The sequence below is a fragment of the Schistocerca serialis genome, chromosome 5 (genome assembly GCF_023864345.2).
Source record: "Schistocerca serialis cubense isolate TAMUIC-IGC-003099 chromosome 5, iqSchSeri2.2, whole genome shotgun sequence".
NCBI classification, from domain to species: Eukaryota; Metazoa; Arthropoda; class Insecta; order Orthoptera; family Acrididae; genus Schistocerca; species Schistocerca serialis.
In genome coordinates, this window is record NC_064642.1 from 385,817,869 (window position 1) to 385,842,678 (window position 24,810).

Genomic DNA, 24,810 nt, shown 5'->3' on the forward strand with positions numbered 1-24,810 from the left:
TTTACCGTTTCACTGCCTTGCTCTAGGTAACTTCAATTTCTCTGTACATATTTTCACATTTTTCTCATAAACTCGTATATTAATTTAGCTATATTCTTTATGTGATGCTTTCCACTAGTGCAGCATATAATTTTGAATTAAGTGGTAACATTTCTAAAAATATTGTAATAAATTACTGCAGACGATCGTTTGTCTGTGTAGTTAATAGCTCTGCCTTCAGCATCTCCAGGTAAAGCAGTTTTGGAAAAAAATACAAAAAAAAAATACAAAAAAAAAAAAATACAAAAAAAAGTTGTAAGAATGCATACATTTATGTTTCAGGATTTTGTACTATACAACTTCTTACTATTCTTGTTCTTTCACAATATAGAGGGACCGTGTAGCCTGAAGAGCAGTGATTAATTTTCTACATGCTTGTCCAACTTGGCTTTCTATTCACGCGCAGTCTTTGCAACCCCCCCCCCCCCCCACCGGCCCTTCTTGCCCCAGCATATTATGAGTTATGAGGTAGTCTTAGACAAGAATGATCTGTAGGACATTGAAAATGACTAAGAATGGCTTTTACCATTGAAAGATTTAAATCAGCATTTTATGACAATAAACTTGCTAGTTAAAAGTAAGGAAGATTTAAAATTGAAAAATGGTAAAAAATTGTGTTAAAGATATAGAAACCAGAGTGAAACTAGTAAAACGTAAAGATAGTGATTTCTAAAAATCAAAATTGGAAATTGAGATAAACTCAGTATAAATTGTGAAAGACTTCTGAAATCATGAAATCAAAGCCAAGGGTGCAATTAAGCTTACAGGAAGGAGGGACTGGTTTGTGGGTCATATGATAAGGGATGTAAGAATGGGTAACTTTACTCCGGTTGTTGTTGTAGCATAACAAAATGTTCACGAAGGACAAAAGTTCTCAATATTTCAAACAGATAATTGAGGTCGTTGAATGTAGTAGGCATGAAGAGATGAAAAGTTCAGTGTTAGACAGGATCATACTATAGTCGAAGGACAAGTGGTGTTCCATAGAATCTCCATATCATTACTGTGTATTGTGTGATGTCAGAGATAAGAGTTTTTTGAAACACTGTCAGTACACAATTTATTGTCTGGAAGTCCAAGATATTTACACACACAGGTGTAGATATGATTACTTTATGAACTAAGTTTATGCCTTTGAGACACTATTTTGTATTTCTGTTTAAACTGAATTGGAACAAACTATTTTAAAAATGGAACATAAATGAATAATTAAAGATATTCATGATTCTTGTAGTTATCTTACTGTTAACAATGTTTTTACAGGGCTTGCAGGCAGCAGAAAAAGATAAAAATACAATAGAAGTATTCTGATATTCTTTGATTTTCATGGATAAAAAAGCAAGCCTAATTAAAGGGAACATGGCTGTAATTCAGGCTCCAATGAACATCAGATTTTTAGCTGCAGAAACAACTTTATTTTGCTCTTCAGTTTGTAAGTACAGAGCTTTTTTAAATGAATATAATTTATTTCTAACCATCATATATAGAAATTTACAATGCTGTCCCAAATAGCTTTACTCTAACCTTTCAATCAAGCACAGTCATTCTCTCAAACATTCAGATAATATTTATAATTTGAATTTACCAATATATATTTTTCATTCCTTTGGTGTAAAAAAAGAATTGAGGCAGCAACTATGACTTCTGCGCATAGGTTGTCTTCATTTATATAAAATCACAAAAAACCAAATACTGATTTAGCTCTAATAGTACAGAGGATATTTTTCCATTCTTGGCTGGAATAGGTGGGTTAATAATTTAAATTTTATGATAATACTTGGCCTCTTGTGCATGCAATAATAAAAATAAGATTTTCATTGAGGAAAATGCAATCATATGATGTTAAAAATATTCACATGTCGAAAGTATTTTTCTCCTAGACAGTTTCTGTACTAACATTACATACCTATATTCTTTTGCATGTAAGTAACATCTTAACATACAGAAGTGAATTTCTAAATGAATACAAAACTGATGCTTTACCTTCTATACTTTAAGGTAGATATTTAGCAGAAATGACTTGAATTTAGTTGAAACTGTATTACTTTTGAACCCCCTCCAGACATGACAGGTAAGTGAATGAATTTTCACCACCTGGCATTTCCAAAAAATCATAAGCATTTTTTTTAATGGTGATAATGTAAAGGGTCACATATGTTAACAACACAGACAGCATAGGAAAATTTGCATCACCTTTTGAAGAATATATATATATAAAAAAAACTTTGCTTAATGGGCATTTCATATAGGCAGAAAAAAAGAAAAAAGTCCAGTCCTCAATGAGAATCCTTCTAAAGTAAGTCTGAATTCATAAATACTTTTGCTAGCAAAACAGTATTATAGTATTATTTCTGGAGAAAATAATTTCACAAAGATGTTTTTCATAACGTTATGTATACATGAGTGAACTGATAATCAGAGAAATTGCATAATTAAATTACATAGTACCATGCAGTTTAGAAAAATTTTGATATCAAAGATAGATCACTATATCTGCCATGTTTGGAAAACTAAGAGAATAAACGTTCTATTACTAATACAAGATATAAACTGAATGATTTGTTTTTGTGATTTTGCTATACTTCAGCATAAAAGAACAGTAGCACCATCCTGGTTGATGACGATAGCTACTAGATCACACGGTACATCTAAAAAGATATGCTCATAATAGCATACAAATTTGACAGTGCAACATTAGCCTAAATGGAATCTGTATTTGGTATAATGATCACTTGTAAAAACATCATACACAAGACGTCAACATTTTCTTTTTTCTTCTAAAAGCAATTCATCCATATATTACTTAAAGAAGTATGCAACAGGTAAAAGTTACGAAAATAGTGTAGGCAAAACAGCTGTTTTTTAGCTGTGCCATCAGACTTAATGTGTTGCACCTTGGGAGTCATCACTCCATATCAGCTAAAAAATTGCTGAATTTACATTTTTCCTATTTGCACAATCATAACAGTTACAGTGTGCATAACAATATATTACATTTCCTCTATTAATGAAAAATTACAACTTACAATTAAAAAAGTTGATACCACAATATTTATCATCGCGTAAAATCACAAGAAAAATCTGTTAGCATCCCGCATCAGGGGAGTAAAAAATGTTTATTGAATATTTACAAGGCACTTATTGATAAAACTGAAACACTCACAATTATTTGTGACCACTTAATTAGAAACATTTAATAACAAACTGTGTAATTCTTCTTACCTAACAACACAACAGCAGTTTGAACAACTTACATACGATTAGTTCACTCGCAGTATACCTCTGGTATCTGTGCCACATGGTTCGTTACGTGTTGTCAGGAGAGAGCGTAGTCAACACAAGCATTGATAATTCCCATTGTACATATCCTCGGAGAAATTTAAAGAACAAGCCGGAGTTCGGTATCTCTTAAAACGAGACACCTTCAGGACAGACATAGCAAATACTATGACCGACACAATTATTTTAAATTACTGATTGATTGGATATGTACACTTCTTTGCTCCCTAATTTACTGCTACACCAGCAACCTTCAAATTGACTTGGTATATCCTTTCCAAATGTTCAGTCGTCATCCTTCTTCTCTGGCTTCAACTCTACAGCAGCATGAACTTCCTCAGGAGAGCATCTGAAATTGCAAAATTATTTCATTAAATGGCAGGCAATCTTATAAGTGGACAAAACTTTATTGGAATATTAAATGGAGCTCAAGAAGAAGGAAATATCCAACAATCTTCATTAATATGCATCACAAGCATATATTTCCAATATTTCAGGGTGTAGAAACACTACAAAAATTTAAATCTACTGTATTGTTCACATTTTACCAACTATTTTAAAACTGAATTAAATCACAGAATCTGACCATTTACAAACCTACTCGAGTTATAGTATCATATGTACAAACACTAACCCAAGAAGAGACTGTAAATCACACACAAAGCGATACACGTAGCGCTTTCCTGCTGTCTTGTGTATGATGTTCTTGTCATAGTAGTAACGCAGGCCTCGGCTCAGCTTCTCGTAATTCATTTTGGGCTTATTTTTGCGAATGCCCCAGCGACGAGCAACTTCATCAGGATCGGTCAGCTTGAACTCCCAACCGTCTCCGGTCCACGAGATAAATGTTTGACACGATTTGTCAGTAAGCAGCTCCAGTAAGAATTGCCACAACTGGATTGGACCTGAGCCAGTGAAACAAGGGCCTCCACCTGACAACAACAAATTACTCATTAGAAAAACAACACAACAACAACCTACTATTCTGACACATTAATATTTGTAACTGTCTTTGTAAACTGAATTGTGCTGTAAAGCGTAATGCACAAATTGTTACAATAAACTTTTCATGCCATCATTGCGCAAACCAATACTTACTACCCAAGTAAACGCTTTACACAGAGTCGTGTTATGGCACTTAATATTACACACAATGCAGTAAGAAACAGGAGACAAAACCATCGGACAACATGTTTAAAAAAAATTACTAGAAAAATCACAATCAGTTCCTTCCATACATTCCATTTGTCCTAAAGGAAACCCTTACATATACAGCTTTCACTTCTTTGATAATTAAGCTAACAGTCTGATTGTGAGGTTCCAAAAAGTATCACAATGATATCAATTTGAGCTTTTTTGATGCCAAAAATATTTTTTTGTTTATTTTGTGTGTGTGTGGGTTTTTTTTCTGAAGGAGGCTTTGGCCAAAAGCTAATGTGTAACTGTCTTTTCGTTGTGCCTATCTGCAACTCAATGTATCATCTTTACATTGTGTAGCAACCTGTCTTTTCCTTATATAGTTCATTGTGTCCCCTCTGTATTACCAGTAGTACCATATTCTAAAGATACCAGAAGAAATTTGTGAAAATGATATCATCTCAGATTTGAGTCATATTTTACAATTAATTCATTTTTTGACATTGAGATTCTTGTGAACTGGGATTTGTTCCACTTCAAGCAAATAAAGAAAAGTTGTTTCACATATAGCACAAAAAGAAAGGTTGTGGGTATTAGCATAATGCAGAAACAGTAGTTAAGATATTCATGCCAAATCGAGTAAGCTGTTTTCAAAATTATCTTTGTTGTTGGTAGGTAGTGGACATTTCAAAGCAAAGCTCTATTATCAAGTATTTAGTTCACTATGGAGGGGATGTAATGGCAACATCAGAGCAAAATCCATTAACTAGAAATGAAAGAAAAATATTATAGTGGAATTAAAATATGTAAATGTACAGCCACATTTAGACACTGTTTTTCTCTATTACTTATCAGTTGTATGCACCAGATATGTACATATATTTGGTCAAAGGTAATCATGCAGCTTCAAAGAACTTCACTTTATACACAAGCTGTCCAGTTGTTCTAAAGCTTTTGATGATACTGTAATCATTATGCACTGCACGTTTTTACTTTTATTTTTCTAAATGCTGACCATTAATGTCATATTACATCCTCATGCGATTATGCGGCATGAAGGAATATTCATTTCCAATGGTGTGTTAGAATAATACATTCTTACTTTCATCAGCAAATGAGGGGTGTTTCTGCAGGAGTCAAACAGTTTTAATAAAATATTTTCATAAGAAGTTTCCATTTGAACATTACAGGATTAATGCAAACACTGCAGCACGTACTGTGAAATTTTTAAAGTTTAAGCCATTCTCACAGCAAATAATTCTTTTGTTGTTTTGTACTTAGCTGATATCTACAGCTGGAATTCTCTACAAACTGTCTCTACAGACAAATGTTACTGTCACTTTGGCACTGAACTGAAGTTCTTCCATAGTAATCTGAAGCACGGTGATGGAGCTGTTAATGACATACGCTGACAGTCAACTGACAAAGTTTAATTTTTAAGACAGCCAATTGCATTTGTCACATTTAACATATCATTTAACCTTCTCAGGCTCTCAAGAAAAGCTATTTGTTGCCGTGAAAATGAAAGTGTCCGATACTCAGACAGAAAGCCACATTTATTCCACAGCAGTTTACATTTTAACACATCATTAAGATTGTGGCTGTTTTTTCAGGATATTAATGAGTAACAAAAGGAATGGTCACAGAAACTGGAATAGAAGAGTTGAATTATTGCTCTCAGCAGCTGTAATAATGAAGAGGGCCAAGAAATGGAGAACTGCTTGTGACTATGACCCAATCATTTTTCTAGTTATCATCTGAGTTAAGGATGCACAAAAGTTCTGTCATTAAGGCCTAACTGAGTTTATATGTGTAATCAGATTAAATTAAATTAGCCAAAGACGGCAATAAAATCAGTCGTTGGTGAAAATGCTATAGCTGTGGCCAAAAGGATGTTTTAAAAGTTCAAAAGCTGGTTTTAAAAAATCGAGAGTTCAAAGCTGCTATTTACAGAACAAGTCAGACCAACTTAGTGAACTTCTCAACACTCTGTGTAAAAGCTGTCACAATGAACAAATATTTAGTAAATGCTAGACAATAAGATGTGGGCAGGTTTAGATGAAGATCACAGACTGGCCCCATTAGTTTTATGTGACCACTCTCCAAATGTGACTTACACTGCAAGCACTGCAGACTGGCTTGTCTTGTTGGGTATTTGTTAATGAGCAGTGTGCAATCTCTAAAAGTCTTATAAGAACCTGGTGTAGCCTCTATGGCCAAAGAGATGTATTCACTGATGGACCCCCCCCCCCCCAAAAAAAAATTAACATACTGCCTCCTCTTGACATTTGCTATGGAATTGCAACTTTGTTTATGAAGAGCAGTCACGAACGGCTATCACATTACATTACATTGGATGCTATACATCTTGTGGAGTGGGCTCTCCAGATTGTGGACAGGTGTAGATGTTATAAATGCAATACAGTGAAATTACTCAACTTAATGAAATATTATTGTGTTGTAGTGTTTATCCCCCCCCCATGAACCATGGACCTTGCCGTTGGTGGGGAGGCTTGCGTGCCTCAGCGATACAGATAGCCGTACCGTAGGTGCAACCACAACAGAGGGGTATCTGTTGAGAGGCCAGACAAACGTGTGGTTCCTGAAGAGGGGCAGCAGCCTTTTCAGTAGTTGCAAGGGCAACAGTCTGGATGATTGACTGATCTGGCCTTGTAACAATAACCAAAACGGCCTTGCTGTGCTGGTACTGCGAATGGCTGAAAGCAAGGGGAAACTACAGCCGTAATTTTTCCCGAGGGCATGCAGCTTTACTGTATAATTACATGATGATGGCGTCCTCTTGGGTAAAATATTCCGGAGGTAAAATAGTCCCCCATTCGGATCTCCGGGCGGGGACTACTCAAGAGGATGTCGTTATCAGGAGAAAGAAAACTGGCGTTCTACGGATCGGAGCGTGGAATGTCAGATCCCTTAATCGGGCAGGTAGGTTAGAAAATTTAAAAAGGGAAATGGATAGGTTGAAGTTAGATATAGTGGGAATTAGTGAAGTTCGGTGGCAGGAGGAACAGGACTTCTGGTCAGGTGACTACAGGGTTATAAACACAAAATCAAATAGGGGTAATGTAGGAGTAGGTTTAATAATGAATAGGAAAATAGGAATGCGGGTAAGCTACTACAAACAGAATAGTGAACGCATTATTGTGGCCAAAATAGATACGAAGCCCACACCTACTACAGTAGTACAAGTTTATATGCCAACTAGCTCTGCAGATGACGAAGAAATTGAAGAAATGTATGATGAAATAAAAGAAATTATTCAGATTGTGAAGGGAGACGAAAATTTAATAGTCATGGGTGACTGGAATTCGAGTGTAGGAAAAGGGAGAGAAGGAAACATAGTAGGTGAATATGGATTGGGGGACAGAAATGAAAGAGGAAGCCGCCTGGTAGAATTTTGCACAGAGCACAACATAATCATAGCTAACACTTGGTTTAAGAATCATGAAAGAAGGTTGTATACATGGAAGAACCCTGGAGATACTAAAAGGTATCAGATAGATTATATAATGGTAAGACAGAGATTTAGGAACCAGGTTTTAAATTGTAAGACATTTCCAGGGGCAGATGTGGACTCTGACCACAATCTATTGGTTATGACCTGTAGATTAAAACTGAAGAAACTGCAAAAAGGTGGGAATTTAAGGAGATGGGACCTGGATAAACTAAAAGAACCAGAGGTTGTACAGAGATTCAGGGAGAGCATAAGGGAGCAATTGACAGGAATGGGGGAATTAAATACAGTAGAAGAAGAATGGGTAGCTTTGAGGGATGAAGTAGTGAAGGCAGCAGAGGATCAAGTAGGTAAAAAGACGAGGGCTAGTAGAAATCCTTGGGTAACAGAAGAAATATTGAATTTAATTGATGAAAGGAGAAAATATAAAAATGCGGTAAGTGAAACAGGCAAAAAGGAATACAAACGTCTCAAAAATGAGATCGACAGGAAGTGCAAAATGGCTAAGCAGGGATGGCTAGAGGACAAATGTAAGGATGTAGAGGCCTATCTCACTAGGGGTAAGATAGATACCGCCTACAGGAAAATTAAAGAGACCTTTGGAGATAAGAGAACGACTTGTATGAATATCAAGAGCTCAGATGGAAACCCAGTTCTAAGCAAAGAAGGGAAAGCAGAAAGGTGGAAGGAGTATATAGAGGGTCTATACAAGGGCGATGTACTTGAGGACAATATTATGGAAATGGAAGAGGATGTAGATGAAGATGAAATGGGAGATATGATACTGCGTGAAGAGTTTGACAGAGCACTGAAAGACCTGAGTCGAAACAAGGCCCCCGGAGTAGACAATATTCCATTGGAACTACTGACGGCCGTGGGAGAGCCAGTCCTGACAAAACTCTACCATCTGGTGAGCAAGATGTATGAAACAGGCGAAATACCCTCAGACTTCAAGAAGAATATAATAATTCCAATCCCAAAGAAAGCAGGTGTTGACAGATGTGAAAATTACCGAACTATCAGCTTAATAAGTCACAGCTGCAAAATACTAAAACGAATTCTTTACAGACGAATGGAAAAACTAGTAGAAGCCAACCTCGGGGAAGATCAGTTTGGATTCCGTAGAAACACTGGAACACGTGAGGCAATACTGACCTTACGACTTATCTTAGAAGAAAGATTAAGGAAAGGCAAACCTACGTTTCTAGCATTTGTAGACTTAGAGAAAGCTTTTGACAATGTTGACTGGAATACTCTCTTTCAAATTCTAAAGGTGGCAGGGGTAAAATACAGGGAGCGAAAGGCTATTTACAATTTGTACAGAAACCAGATGGCAGTTATAAGAGTCGAGGGGCATGAAAGGGAAGCAGTGGTTGGGAAGGGAGTAAGACAGGGTTGTAGCCTCTCCCCGATGTTGTTCAATCTGTATATTGAGCAAGCAGTAAAGGAAACAAAAGAAAAATTCGGAGTAGGTATTAAAATTCATGGAGAAGAAATAAAAACTTTGAGGTTCGCTGATGACATTGTAATTCTGTCAGAGACAGCAAAGGACTTGGAAGAGCAGTTGAATGGAATGGACAGTGTCTTGAAAGGAGGATATAAGATGAACATCAACAAAAGCAAAACAAGGATAATGGAATGTAGTCTAATTAAGTCGGGTGATGCTGAGGGAATTAGATTAGGAAATGAGGCACTTAAAGTAGTAAAGGAGTTTTGCTATTTGGGGAGCAAAATAACTGATGATGGTCGAAGTAGAGTGGATATAAAATGTAGGCTGGCAATGGCAAGGAAAGCGTTTCTGAAGAAGAGAAATTTGTTAACATCCAGTATTGATTTAAGTGTCAGGAAGTCATTTCTGAAAGTATTCGTATGGAGTGTAGCCATGTATGGAAGTGAAACATGGACGATAAATAGTTTGGACAAGAAGAGAATAGAAGCTTTCGAAATGTGGTGCTACAGAAGAATGCTAAAGATTAGATGGGTAGATCACATAACTAATGAGGAAGTATTGAATAGGATTGGGGAGAAGAGAAGTTTGTGGCACAACTTGACCAGAAGAAGGGATCGGTTGGTAGGACATGTTCTGAGGCATCAAGGGATCACCAATTTAGTATTGGAGGGCAGCGTGGAGGGTAAAAATCGTAGAGGGAGACCAAGAGATGAATACACTAAGCAGATTCAGAAGGATGTAGGTTGCAGTAGGTACTGGGAGATGAAAAAGCTTGCACAGGATAGAGTAGCATGGAGAGCTGCATCAAACCAGTCTCAGGACTGAAGACCACAACAACAACAACAGTGTTTATATAAATTAATTTTGATAGTTTCTATGAAGATACACTTCAATGAAGTATCAGGATTTGCCAACAGAAAATTCTTTAATTCAATCTCAAAACTCATTGCACCACCCGCAACATGCTCTGGCAGAATGCTGAATACGTGTGTACTAATGGTAAATTCTAAGTGTTTGTAGAGTGTGTTTTTCGATTACTGTGTTGTGTTCTTGTTTCTGACTATTGATTTTGTGAAAAGAAAAATATTGCTATTGACAATGGACTTAAAAACTGAAAAAAAGTATCATAACGCATTTGTCAAAATAAGTTTTTGGAAGAAGTTTCTGCAAACTGACGCCAGATATAATTCTTATAACAGGCGTAAGATAATGAAATTACTCTCCTTTAAAGTCCACATTCACAAGGAAAGTATTCCACAACCCATTAGTAAATGGGAATATGGAGAATAAAGTTATTTCTTCATATATAAATTGCATATAGCACTAATCATGCACAGTGTAAATGTAGTTGAACTACATCTCTATGAATTCTAGGCAGTGGGTTTTCCTGTTAAAGTTTTGATCGACATGTAACTCCAAAAACTAAGTTCAATGACAAGTACTGGGTTGTGCGTACCGAGTCTTGTCGAAATATAACAGTAATACGTTTGCCTTTAACCATCTGTTAATGATTTAGGTATGTCATTACCTGTCTTTTTTCTCATTAAGTGTACTGGTACTACTTTCTATACCTGTTCTCATATTCCCTCGAAAAGAGGCAAAATTTGTAAGCGGAAGATCATTTATGTATACAAGGTGTGAACAAAAAGCAACAGGAATTTTCATTTCCCTTAAAGAATCTTTATTTATTAATCAACATCACTTTGTGCCCTTCAAAGTAATCCCCCTCAGATATAATACACTGGTGCCAGTTTTCTTTACAATCTCGGAAGCACTTCTAGAGCTCAACTTTTTGTTACGGTGTTCAGCTCCTCCCACGATTCTGTTTTTACCTCACCAACAGTAACAAAACGACATTCTTTCGAGGTTCTATTCGGCCTCGGGATCAGTAAGAAGTTACCAAAGAAAACATTGAGAAGCACCTTCACTTGCACTCAGACCAGTCGACTTCAGTCTCAGCTCTTCAGCCAGTTTCCATCGGGACGTTTGGGCCTCAGTTTCAGCATCATACACGTATACCCACGTTTTGTCACCTGTTACAATCTTCTTTACGAGTTCTGGGTCGTCGTGGACTTCATTTGGCAATTTTCACGCGGTGTCTGTGTGACGTCTCGTGTGATCGAAATGCAACAATTTCGGAACATACTTTGCTGCTATGTGTTCAGTACCCAAAACATAAAAAAAAATCGAGCGAAGGGATATGCTGACATCATCAGCGACCCCAACCTTGACATAAATTTTACTGCCTGGCAGGCGTGGCCCCACCAGATATTAGAAGGAAAGTAGTGGCCAGGAAGGAAAAGACAAAGGCGTTGACCTCACCAGCCCACCTGCTCCACAAACACCAGCCAGCCCGCCGTCGACTAAAGTGCAGAAAACATCGTCGGGACACCGCAGCAAGTGACGCTGGCAACAAGGCGAGAAGAAAACACGCACCTCAGGGAATGGTCAGTCCCAAACGAAGAACTTCTTCCCGGTCGTATGGAAGGATGGACGACATGGAAATCTCTTAATAGGCTGCGCTCTGGTGTCTCACGATCCAAAGAGAATATGCGCAAATGGGGCCTCTCAAATGAACCGACGCTGTGTGACACACTCAAACCACCACCCACCTCACGCAGTGTGTGCTGCGCCCAAGTACCTGCACCATGAAGGATTTGACGAATGCCACCCCAGAAGCGCTGGACGTGGCCAGATTCTGGTCCAAGACTTCATAAAATAAAAAACTACTTGACCCCACTTATATATCTGTATACTTTTACACTTTTTGTATTTGTTATATACTTGATATGTATGTGTCAATTATTCTGATTTTATGTAAGATGCTTCTGACACGATTAAATAAAAATCAGCGACCCCTCTAGTGGTGATTTGGCTATTTTCCAGAACCATTTTCTTTACTTCTTCCACGCTGTCGCCAATAATTGTTGTGATAGGACATCCAGGACATCGTAGTCGTCTTGAATGTCTTCTCGACCCCTTTGAAACGTTTAATAACCCTCGTAAACTCTTGCCTTACTCGTAATAGGTTCGCCAAAAGCCACAGTCAACATTCTGGTTGCGGTGCTGCACTTAATTCCATTTTTCGCGCAAAATTTAATGCAACTTCTCTGATCCATCTTTTTCCAAATTAAAAATTCGGCGAGCACTCAAAAAAGCATATAACTGACAACAATAAAGTAAATATTCAAAACAGCTGAAATTACAGACACACACATCGGGGACACGTGCACCAACGAGATAAAAGATCTTGGAAATGAGATGTGTAAAGCCCGCGAAATTAAGAAATTCCCGTTACTTTTTGATCACACCTCGTAGAAGGCATCGTGTGAGCGGCTAGACACTGACCTGAGTATCCGGCGAGCATGGAGGGCTGCAGCACGGGCTTGGTGTCGGGCGCGCTGTGCGCCAGGTCCTGCGGCCCGCGCGCCGCGGCCGCGTGGTGCGCGTGTGCGTGGGCGTGCTGCAGGAAGGCGGCGTGCTCGCCGCCGGGGCCTCCCCCGCCGCCCCAGTGGTCGCCGCTCGTCGGCACCGTCTGGAACGCGTCGTACGGCGACCCGTACGCGTCGGCATACCCGTCGTGGTGGCCGCCGTAGCGAGCTGCAACCGACGAGGGAAGTCGAGATGAAGCCTCTGTCGCGCCACACACTCTACAATTACGGGTCATATCTTTTGATAATGTTGACTGGAACACACCCTTCGAGATTCTCTGGTTATTATGGATGATGAAGTGCAGTTATAAGAGAAGGAGGACGCGACAAGGGAAGCATTAGTCAAGTATAGACAGAACGAATAAAAGATTGCGTTGTTTTCTGATGACACAGTAATTCTGTCAGAGATGGCAAAGGATTTGGAATACCAGCTGAGCGGAACAGATAGTGTCATGAAAAGAAGTTATAAGATGAACACCAACATAAGTAAATCACAGGTAGTGGAAGGTAGTCGAATTAAAATATATATGGAGGGAAATTATTAACACATGAGACAGGAAATGCAATAGGACCCGCCAGGCTTCCTGGACTCGGGTGGCGCGCCAGCCTCTGATCGAATCCGCCCGGCGGATTAACGACGAGGGCCGGTGTGCCGGCCAGCCTGGATGTGGTTTTCAGGCGGTTTTCCACATCCTACTAGGTGGATACCGGGCTGGTCCCCACGTCCCGCCTCAGTTACACGACTCACAGACATTTGAAACTTTCACACTATTTCACGATTTACACTAGACGCAGACAGCTGGGGTACACGAATTCCGTCCTGAGGGGTATGTCGTGGCGGCAGGAAGGGCATCCGGCCACCCCTTAAAATTAACCATGCCAACTCCGTTCTTAATCCTGCCGACCCTGCGCACAATGCGGGATAACGGCAAAAGCAAACACGAAATGCAATAGAAATGTTTTCCTATTTGGACAACAAAATGATGAACGATGCAAAAGGTAAAGAGAATATAAAATGCAGACTGGCAAAAGCAAGAAAAGATTTTCTGGAAAGTAGTAGTCCGATGAAGTCGGATACAAATAAGTGTTCTCTGGAAGCATTCAACTGGAGCGTAGCTTTATATGGCAGTGAAGTGTGAACAATGAACGTTACAAACAATAAGGGAAAGCATTTCCAATATGGTGCTACAGAAGAATACTGAAGATTGGGTGGTCGATTGAATAACTAATGAAAGGATACTGAATGAGACTGGGGAGAAAAGAAATTTGCGGCTCAACTACGATGGATCGATTAGTAGGACAAATCCTGAGACATCACAGAATAATTTGGTGACTGGCTAGTGGGTGATTGTACAGGAAGGCCAAAGATCAAATATAATAAGGAGGTTCAAATGTATGGAATGTCCAGCAGTTAGTGTAAAATGATATGAAAAGACTTGCACAAATGCGCTAACACGAAGAGATGCACGGAACTAGCCTACCTACGACAGGGAATCACGCCTTACGTATAATTTAAGCAATTTGTACAATCAAATACTAAATTAATAGGTGATTTAACTGCAACGGAAACAGCTGATAATCGTGAATTTATGTTGTTGCATCAGTGATGTTGTAGTCAGACTCACGGGAGATCTTTACTTGGAATGGTAGTTATTTCAACGAATAAAAGAGAAGAGCTGGACTTTTAAGGGTAGGAGACATTTCATTTCACCCAGTGCGTATAAAACTACCTAACAATCTGCCGTCTCTCAGCTCGAACCCAGAAACTGCTTTAACCAGCAAATTGTTAAATTTCTGCGATTTAAAGAGAGTGCAACGGACACAAAAGGAGAGGAGAGTGAAAAAGTTGAAGATGCTAGTTGCGAGTGTCAAGCCAAGCACTGTTATTCACTACTCGAGAGGAAGTGTGCTGTTTCCCATATGAGTAACGTTCATCTACAGAAACAGACTACAGGGGTCATAGCAGCGTTCCTCCTCGGAGAGGAAAATTGTTTGATACGCAGCACGTTGCGAGGCAGTTAGATAAAGAAGTGCTACGACGTTACTCACCGCGGCTGAAGTTCTTGACGTACTGCTGGTACTTGTCGAAGAGCGGAGGCGCAGCAGAGTAGAACTCCGGGGAAGACTCGAGGTAGGGCGGTGGTTGGTGGGCGTCCAGCGAGTGGTAGTCCTGGTCGTGATCGAAGTGCGCGGGACCGGACGGCGGCTGCTGGCCCTGCGGGGGCGGCTGCGACGAGGGGGGCGGCTGCTGCGACGCCTGCGGGGGCGGGGGCTGCTGCGGGGCGCCGAACCCGTCGTCGGCGCTGCCCAGCGCCGCCGCCTGCGCCTGCCCCAGCGTCGGCTCCAGAGGACCGAATGCGCCGCCTGCGCAAACGGGGACACTCGTCACGGTCCGTGCAGACCGCCGTGCTGGCCAACTCAGTTCGACATTCACACTTCTTTTGCAAGCCTGGTTTTTCGTGTAAGCCACCTGAGAAAGCCTCACGAACTCAAAGGTGCGTCCCTCTTACGTTCAAATCTCTGCATGAGCTCTCCTAGTAACCGTTTAAAATTCCAGAACGAGAAGATAAGTCTACGACGAAGATACTACTGTACTCTAACAGGCCCCATACGAGAGTGACAGATCGCAGTAATAGTTCAATCTTGATCGCGATCTGCCCATAGACTGCAGTACGTGGGCGAATTGCATGTATGTGGAAAAACAGCCGGCTGCAGCGATCGACTGTTGATCGTTCGGAATTCTCGTAAAGTGTGATGAATCGCATGTGACGAATCATCTATGTGTGGCAATATGGCTGCGAGTCATTTGTCTAGTCATTGAGCGTGATTGTGTAGTTTTGTTTCGTTTCGCTATGTGCAAGCGGAGTAAGGTCTTTTCGTCGGAATTTATAATTACTTAGGGAGGACTGGCCACTCTGAAAAGTGAACTTGAATGCAGTGCTGTCACTTATATTACGAACAAATCCTAATCTGAAAGCACTGATACCCTTAGATATTACAGTTATTACCACATTGAAGCTGATCTGCAAAGTAGAAATTCATGGGGAAGTTCTTAGTAATACGATATTCTGAGCTCCAGACGGTGATTTTTAGTTACTTATCGAACGATTAAACATGTTATTAAACGTTTTAACTTCTAAACAGAATGAGATAATATTAAATGACCGCTTTAATTTAAATGCTTAGGGCGTACTATTCTACAGATATACAACAGTCCCTTGGCATTTCATACACTGCTTCGTCATACATTTTACAAGAGTTATGGAAACGAGCAGTGGTGCTGTTGATAACATTTCAGTAGAAACACAGAGATGGCAAGGAGACTGTGTCAATACTTGCAGTTAAACTACAAGACTAATAGATGCAAAAGGAGTTGAGAACATTAAGACACAGATTGGTAGAGAACGAGTCAAACGGATATAAAATATGTAGACATAAGTCTTGCCCAGTAATATGATTCTACCAGGTATATAATTCCTGAAACAGGCCTGCAACAGCAGAGGTTTATTGCACAAACAAAATGTTATTACATACTTCTAAGTACACTGTCAATATTTCCCAGCATTCACAACATTACACCAAAAGTATGAACTTCGTAATTACGTGCAGGATCTAACCGTTTCATAGTAGTGCCTAATAGTGATACGTGTTGGAAAACGTCACGGCCGTTTCTATCCATATTCGTGATATAAAAATCACTCGTTGCCATCATCGGTTTATACCATAAAAGTTTTCAGCCACTAGCAAGAATTAAGTACACAGGCATGGTGATACGTTGCCAGCTATCGTTGATTTCTATCTGTTTAACCAGTTCTGCCCGTTTTGGAGGGACCATTTAGTCCAGTTTTGTTGCAACTGAGGTATCGAACTGACGTAAAATAACACCGCGTGTTACGAGCTACGTTCAAAACTTTTCAGATCAATATCGTTTAGCTTGTCGTATAAGATATTGTCACTGTCCCTGGCTGAGCGGTCAAGGTCTCAGACTGCGGTGGTATGACCAGAAGCGCCAACGGTTTCTCGATTTCAGGAAGACGAGGAGGAGGCAATGGGAAGCGGGAGCGAGCAGTAATGAGGTGTAGGTGGCGGCCGCAGCACTCACCGTCTTTGATGTGGTATCCGGCGGGCGGGCGGAGGTGTATGAAGGCGGGCGGCGGCGTCGGTTCGTCGCGGCCGCAGTCGGCGTCGCGCGGCGGCACCGCCGGCGACCTCAGGTGGCTGTACCCGCCTGCACACAACACAACACCAGCGTTTAGCACAACGGCACTTGCGTACAGCTTGTCATCCCACCAGTAACGTCGCTACACCCCCCCCCCCCCCCCAAATTTAAACGAACGCTTTCCTCAGCGATGCCATTGTCGTTTACCATTAACGCACACAAGGCGAATTGTACCTCGTATCGTTGTCGTTTGCCAGTTCGTTCACGCGTGCTACGAGAAGACAAACGACTGCACATAAGTTGCAGACGTTACATGTGGAGTGTACCTCTTGATAGGTTTTTGTTGGTGTCATGCTCTTCAAATTCTATCGTTATGATTCGTTATACAGTAGGAGTGAACACACAGAATTACGCTTGTCGCCGATATTAGAACGAAATCGTCACACTCTGTTTACAGTTTGCTCTAAAGCCAACTTCAGTATTGTAAGTATCCTATTTTTACACATTTATTTATTAGTAACAGCAATGGTTGATAATTGTTGCTGCTACCGATGTAAATAGCAATACGTGAAAGAAGCAACAGTAAATTTCATGGGAAAATACCAAGTCACCACGTGACATACAGGGCAATGTAGGTTGAAAATAAATGCTCATTCCATAGATATTCCTACTCTGTGTGATTGTCGTGTGACCTGCGCCAGCACGGTAATATATTTTTACATCCTTCTGTGAAATCAGATGTCCTTCGTAATGATTTTACTGAACGCTCTCACAGGTGAGTTTCTTGGAACTATATAACCCTTCCACTCTCGACAACCAAAAGCCCTCGTCAATCTCGAAATGCTAACAATGCCCGATGAGAAACACTCAGAAAACAAACGTACAAATTTTACTTTAAATGCTTCTTTCTTTATTAAACCAGATAACTGAATTTCCTGTCTGCCATTTGTACTTCAGACTACAAAGGGACTATTCCGAGATAAAGCATGTAACGCTGACTGCCCAAGATTTTCTATCTTTTGCATTCCATCTACTTAATCCTACTGCTTCTTGGAGACGGAAAGTACCCTGTCAGGCTTCACTGCCAAAGTATCTTGTTCCATCAATGGGGTGTATGTTTTGGAATTGTAAGGAGATTGGGTATGTAAGACGGAAAGAAGAAACTGTGATGGCATTTTGTTCAACGGGTGTGAAAGTCCGCCTAAAATTATACCCTGATTAAGCAGCTGATCTCTCGCGATTTCGACGCCCCTGCCGCGCCCAATCCTATCTAGACAGCTAACACCTAGTGCTAGACAGATCAAATCATATACTCTGGGAGAACGATGCAGTCTAGTAAAATCCAACTATTGCCATATGTAACAGTGAAAACATATTACTGATACAAAACGAGGATTTCCACAATACGATTGCACACCAACAATTTTCAGACTCTTGCAGTAGTTATGGAACTTGTAATAAAACACTCATTTCTCGCAAACACCCAACTATATACTTTTGCATAATTTGCAATGTTTTGAGACATTTTACAACTATCCAAATATTAAATATTTTACTAGTCTCATTTGGATTGTTCAAATGCTGAGTTTACTCTCAATCAGGCTTTCTTTGAAAAAAGCCAAAACATAGACATTATGTAAAGAGTAATGTACCAATCGATGAGTGTATGTTACAAATAATTTCGCTTACAAGTGAGAAGCTCCCTGAATTTTGCAACTGAGAGTAACCAGCTGTAGGAAACTCACGAGAGTAATAGACGCGTAACCTTCAAGAATATGGCCCTGAACTTGTAGTGCAAAATAATGGCGTTGTAAGCACAAGGTAAAAGACAATGTGGTGTTCCGTAAAGAGTAGGCCTAAGTCGGTGATGTAAAGTGCTAAGACCTATGGCAGCTTACGCGCGCCAAGTCTTCACAATTACCGTCATGTAAATAATCCGTGTCCACTGCTTGTACTTCTAATCTGGGCGCGTTGACCTGCGGCAAACAAATAACTATCAGAACCTCGCCACTGCTCACTTCACAGAAACATTATCGTTCATATACGGACAATCGGTTATAAGACGTCCAATTAGTTTAATAAGTTCCTTGCGCTCCATTGTCCATGTTGAAAACATCTTGTAAGAATTCTTTACTACAATGGCCTTCCAGCGTTAAAAAGGTTGATTTCAACACTTGGGAAAAGTTCGGACATGAATTACTAATAAAGAAAAACTCATGGAAAAAATAAACCTACATAAAATGTAAGTTCATCACGTTTTGTCGCTGGGTGTTCTGGCATATCGATAAAGCTACATTTAAAAAAATAATGTTTAAAAAGGGTGGTATTGAATGACTACACACATCTGCATATTCTTAACTATAACAATGAGATTCAAAATGGCTCTGAGCACTATGGGACTTAAACTTCTAAGGTCATCAGTCCCCTAGAACTTAGAACTACTTAAACCTAACTAACCTAATGACATCACACACATCCATGCCCGGGGCAGGATTCGAACCTGCGACTGTAGCGGTCGCGCGGTTCCAGACTGTAGCGCCTAGAACCGCTCGGCCACCCCGGCCGGCAACAATGAGATTCTAAATCAATAAACAACGAACAGGAAACTGCAATATTTTTACTTTTTTCCGTTGTGCCTACAGAGTAGGAGCATGGAGTGGCAGCTTACTGCGGTGGCGCCAACTTCAAACGAGAAATGGCACATGACTTTTGGTATAGCAGTATTGTTCACACGAAACTTTAAAATCGCCTTCAGTGCTAGAGATGAACATCGAAATACTTGAAAGAAGGAACACTTATTTTTCACAGGTCACACAGTCACGTGACGTGGGTGACAATGTAGGCTGTCGACACAAATCCTATTCTGCGTATCCGAGTGCTTACTCCATAGGTATTTCCACTCCATGCTTGTTCTCACCACCCCACACAATTTTTAAGCGTCTAATCCTACGGAAAGAAATTCCAGATGTTATGTACTCGTGTGCCAGAAGATATTTACAAGTTTCAAAGCGTTTAAAAGGCATGCACTATTTATCCTTTAGCCAACGAGAACGTATTATTTCCTAACATCCTTGTACTGTCTGCTTCAAACGTGGCAAAGATTAATCCGAAATTAAAGAATTCTGAGTACATACAACGTATATTTCGCAAACTGGGAAACACTGCCTCGGTGCGTCCAAGTTCGGTGGTCGCTCGGCGTTCCATATGGGCAGCGAGGCGCGCGCCCACACGCGGCTTTCTCCTGGCTGCCTCCTCGCTCTGCCTGCCACCATTAATTGCGCGTTTCGTAACACCGACGCCGCGTAATACTGCTCTGTAACGCGCTTGTCTTACTGCAAACGCGGAAAGCCGAGGGCCAGACATATAGTGCACCACATAAAACACCTCGTTACAGAATGGAACTGTTGAAATGACGTTTGCTTTTGAGCTTCCGCTGTGAAGACAGTTACAGAAATTTCGTTATTCATTGTGTTCGGCCGGGAAGCTGTTACATGGGGACAACAAGAAGGTATACTCCGTACTGGATGCTGTAACAAGAGAGCCAGGTTGGTCTCCGCACTTGAGCCAAAAACTGTGAGGGAGTGACTTTATCAGTGCCAAAGTCTGGCAGCAATGTGCAACTGCTCACAATGCGCCCACTGTGCTCCTCACACCTTATGTCAGTTGTTCCTCACGTGACAAGAATGAGGCATAGACCGGTGGCAAATGTCTGTGTCGACGAATAATCTTCACGTTTTCAGCATCATCACGGGACCTTCGATGGATAATACCTTCAGAATTTTGCTGTAGGACGCTGCAGAGAGGTCTCTAATTCAACCAAGGGGAATGGCATTCTGGCTGGCGACAGAACTGTGCGACAGCATCGAGGTCATACCGAAGGACTGTACGTCTACGTACTCCGCAAACTACCGTCGGTGCATGGCACGGAGTACCATTATTATCGATTTTCTTATTTGCTCTATTCGCGTGATGATCAAGGGGAAAAAATGCCGTCTCTGTACGCGCCCTACTCTCTCCTCTCTTACACTGTCTGTTCAAAGTAACCGGACACACCTATGTAATTTGGAACTGAGTACTAGATGTCACTGGAGGCGGACGCCAGGATAAAAGGATGGCGCGGAGTACTGTGTTGTCAGCAGAGTAGCAGGAACAGCAGAATGGGTCGGTCAGAAGAGAGATAAGTGTTTTCGAACGTGGACCTGAGTAACAAACCCGTTAGGGACATCTCAACCCTTCTAAAATCGTCCAAGTAGACTGTTGTTGATGTGGTGTGAAATGTAACCAGCCACAGTTAAACCAACACCAGGCAGACCTCATCTACTGACGGAGAAGGACCGCTTAGCATTGCGAAACGTGGTTGTAAAAAATCGCATCAAATCGGCGAAAGCAATCACTCGTAAAAGTCCCACCGAGCCGAATGACTACCTGAAGGCAGTTAAAAAGAATGGCAGGTCAGCCCCTCTACAGCCACACAGTTCTATAGTCTATGCTAAACGACGCTTGATGTGAGGGACGCCGCTGGACAGTGAATGACTGGAAAGAGGTACTTGGAGTGATGAATGACGCTATACCCTGCAGCAGTCCGATGGAGGGGTTTGGGTTTGGAGAGTGCTTCGAAAACTTCACCTTCCATCATGTGTAGTACTAGTGGAGAAGTACGAAGGATGTGATGTAATGGTATATTTTGTCCTCTCATAGTGCACGCTAAACGCGGAGGAATACGATCACCATTTTACAGCATTATGTACTGCGGTCAGTAGAGGAACTATTCGGAGTCTATGATTGTTATCAGCATGATAATGCACCCTGTCATGAAGCACCGTCTGCGAGACACTTGTTTGTGGATAATAACATTCCTTTAATGGACTGGCCTGCCCAGAATCACGCGCTGAACCCACTACGTTTGGGATGAGTTGGAACGTCGATTTCTCTCCGAACCCCAGCGTCCAAAACCACTGCATTACCCGGTCTCATTCCTGATGAAGAATGGGCTGTCACTTCTCCACAAACATTCAGATACCTCACTGAAAGTGTCCTTGGCTGAGTTCAAGCCGCCAAAAAGTTGAAGGCTGGACACACCCCATATTAATGTCCAGATACTTTTAATCGTGTAGTGTATACTGAGGATCCCTACGCAAGACATATGCTCGTAGCAGCATAGCGGTCGCACATTTGAATAAATGTCCTGTAAATTTACTGGGTTTTGCGAGAACTACTTTGCCTTGCTTTCAAGAATCCACGTTTTAAGTTCCTCAGCTTTTCTGTTACACATTCGTATGGACCCTACCAACGTATGACAGTCCTAGTAGCGCGTCTCTGTGATCTTTTGATGTCTGTTGTCGTGCCTACTTGATGAGGACACCAACACTGGAACAGAACTCCACAACGTCACACCAGCGTCTCGTATGCGATCTCTATTACAGATCAGTCGTATTTTCCCAGAACCCTTCCAACAAATTTGGTCTTCCATTTGCTTTCACCAATAATGGCTTTGAATTCTGCATGATCGTTTTATTTCATATCGCTCATTAGTATTATCCTTAAATGCTTATATGATGTGGCGTGCGTATGTCGACAAGCGGCGCAGGTAATTTCTTGAGCTTGTAAATGTCTCGTGTGGCTTCCAAGGTCGTGCACTGCCCCGAACGGTATTTATGGTGTATTAAGACCAACAAGGAGATGGGCTGAGAGTTTGAAGTTCGCTAGAATGCGTAGTGACTCGAAGAGGTTACCATATAAACGAAGAATGGGCTAAAGCCGTGGCAAATTTCGAAATACCGTGGTAAATTGTGTGATAAGACACCCGAATGACAGTCAGTTCACCTGTACAGTTGACGTATGAGACTTGTGGATCAGTGTGCTGTAAAAAGCAAGACAAGTGATTTACGAAAAAGAAAACGGGTGATTTATCAGACGCTCATCTCTTCTGTCGGAGAATCAGAAAGTCGACCTGGTGAAAGCTAAAATTAGTATATTGGCAAGCTTCTGACTGCCAGAGACCTTCCATGAGCTAATATCCTCCGCGAACTTTCGACGCTGGGTGACATACTAAAGCAATGATATAAATTTAATCAGAGGCCTACCGCTCAAAACGACGTGGGGCTCGTTAGAGTCCTCCTTCACCTTGGCAACATACAGCTGCCTACACGCAAGCGAAAATTCAGCTAGTGTATGTAATAACATTGTAGGATGTGTCAGTTTGTGAACATGCGACATACATCTTTGCAGGCAGGAGAATTAGCTATAGCTTCGCTGACAACAGACATTCTTTTTTTCCGAACGCAGTATTTTTAAAGTATCATCGAGATCATAAAACCAACTGTGCAAACTAAGAAGAGAAGTATGTTGTGGCTCCACATCCACATTTATTCAATTACAGTTACGTTAACTCGAATTAGTGTGACAGTTACAGCCTATGGCAACGAAAATGTGTGTATATCGAATAATATGACGACAACGTACACGGACTAAACGTCGTGCAGTGAAATGGGCAAACGAAATTACAGACCCTAGTTTAGCACGCGTGTAGCGTAATCCGATACAACTTCGTTGTGACCATTGTCGCAATTATCTAATCAGCAGAGGCAAGCTTACCCGCTAATGAGTGACCCTATTTGGAGAGAGCACAGTTTCAACGTATCGGCTCAATGCGACCGCTCATTGTGTGCCGGTTGCTCGTTAGTGGCCGAGCGATGTTAATTAAAACTGGCCGCATCAGTGACCAGATTAATGGCACACGGGCGGCCGACTGCGCCCACCTCGTGTCCAGCCCATTGTTCCCTGGACCCGCGGCCGGGTGGGACAGCGGGAGGCGTGGCTACGCAACAGCGGCGGCCAATGGAGGCCAGGGCGGAGCCCACGGCGCGCCAATTGGCTGGCAGTGTCACGCCTCCCCCCAATAGCGTCCTGCCCCGCCCGACCGGACAACAGCTCGGGCGGGAAAGTGTAAACAGACGGCGGAGTGGAAGGCGGGGACTGGCGCGCGCTCGCCTGGAACGGCCTCCGACCGGTGAAGTTCCACAGCCGCGCGACCTCATGCCTTTCCTCGCATCCGCCTCACCTAAAGCAGAAGTTTCTTGCGAAGACAACTCACACAGCACAGAACAAAGGAAACGAAGTAGTGATCGCGTCGGCGAATTCTGCGAAACGTTTTCGTCGCCCCTGCGCAGTGTCTTTGCCTAATTAAAGGGCATGATTACTTGTCTACGAGAAACATTGGGTAGTACATGAAGTAATACGGCACCTCGTCTGTTGTGTGTAATGATATCATGTGGTCCTTCTCGACGTATATTATAGCTCGTGTACGAACCTTGCAGGACGTGTGTAAAGAGATCGAAAGGATTCGAAGACGCGTCACAACCACTTAGTCATTTGGACCATTACTGAGTAATCAACAGATGCTCAGTAAGTTTAGAGGGAAAACATAAGAAAGAAACGAGATTCTTTCTGTACAAGGAGAAAGTGCTACAGACTAGTGAGTCTGTGACTACACAGATTTAAAGAGTTTGAGCGGCCGTCAGATAAACGGTTTTCTCCTTGTTGAATTCTCAAATGGATAAGTTACTTCCCCGTGTGCTCCACAAAATGTCACGCGCTGAACAGTGTCTTATCGTTACCAAAGGGAGGTCATCATATGCCTGCAAAGTTCATGTCCGAAATAGAATCCGATGTAGGATTTATTACCATAGCGCTCGTCTTCTGTGCTGAGACTTACGTACTGAGGAAGGCGCACTTTCTCATTTTACCCCTCCGTACGGTAACGGTATATTAGCCTTCGGCAGCTTGATTAAGATCCTGTTGAGAGTTAGGCTGCGCCATACGGGAAAACTAAATAACTACAAAA

The 24,810-nt window shown here is 41.4% G+C and overlaps 1 protein-coding gene across 3 annotated transcripts in view; it reads right to left on the bottom strand.

The window, feature by feature from the left end:
* Positions 1 to 1,431: 1,431 nt before the first annotated feature.
* Positions 1,432 to 24,810, bottom strand: part of LOC126481625 (ETS-like protein pointed) — an 808,396-nt gene continuing 785,017 nt past the window's right edge. For all 3 annotated transcript variants that reach the window (XM_050105514.1, XM_050105515.1, XM_050105516.1), the window contains 5 exons: positions 16,911 to 17,036; positions 14,858 to 15,172; positions 12,726 to 12,977; positions 3,953 to 4,250; positions 1,432 to 3,667 (listed from right to left, as the gene is read on the bottom strand). In XM_050105514.1, the coding sequence (XP_049961471.1) occupies positions 3,604 to 3,667; positions 3,953 to 4,250; positions 12,726 to 12,977; positions 14,858 to 15,172; positions 16,911 to 17,036 (1,055 nt within the window). In that variant the 3' untranslated portion in view covers positions 1,432 to 3,603. The remainder of the gene's footprint in view (positions 3,668 to 3,952; positions 4,251 to 12,725; positions 12,978 to 14,857; positions 15,173 to 16,910; positions 17,037 to 24,810) is intronic.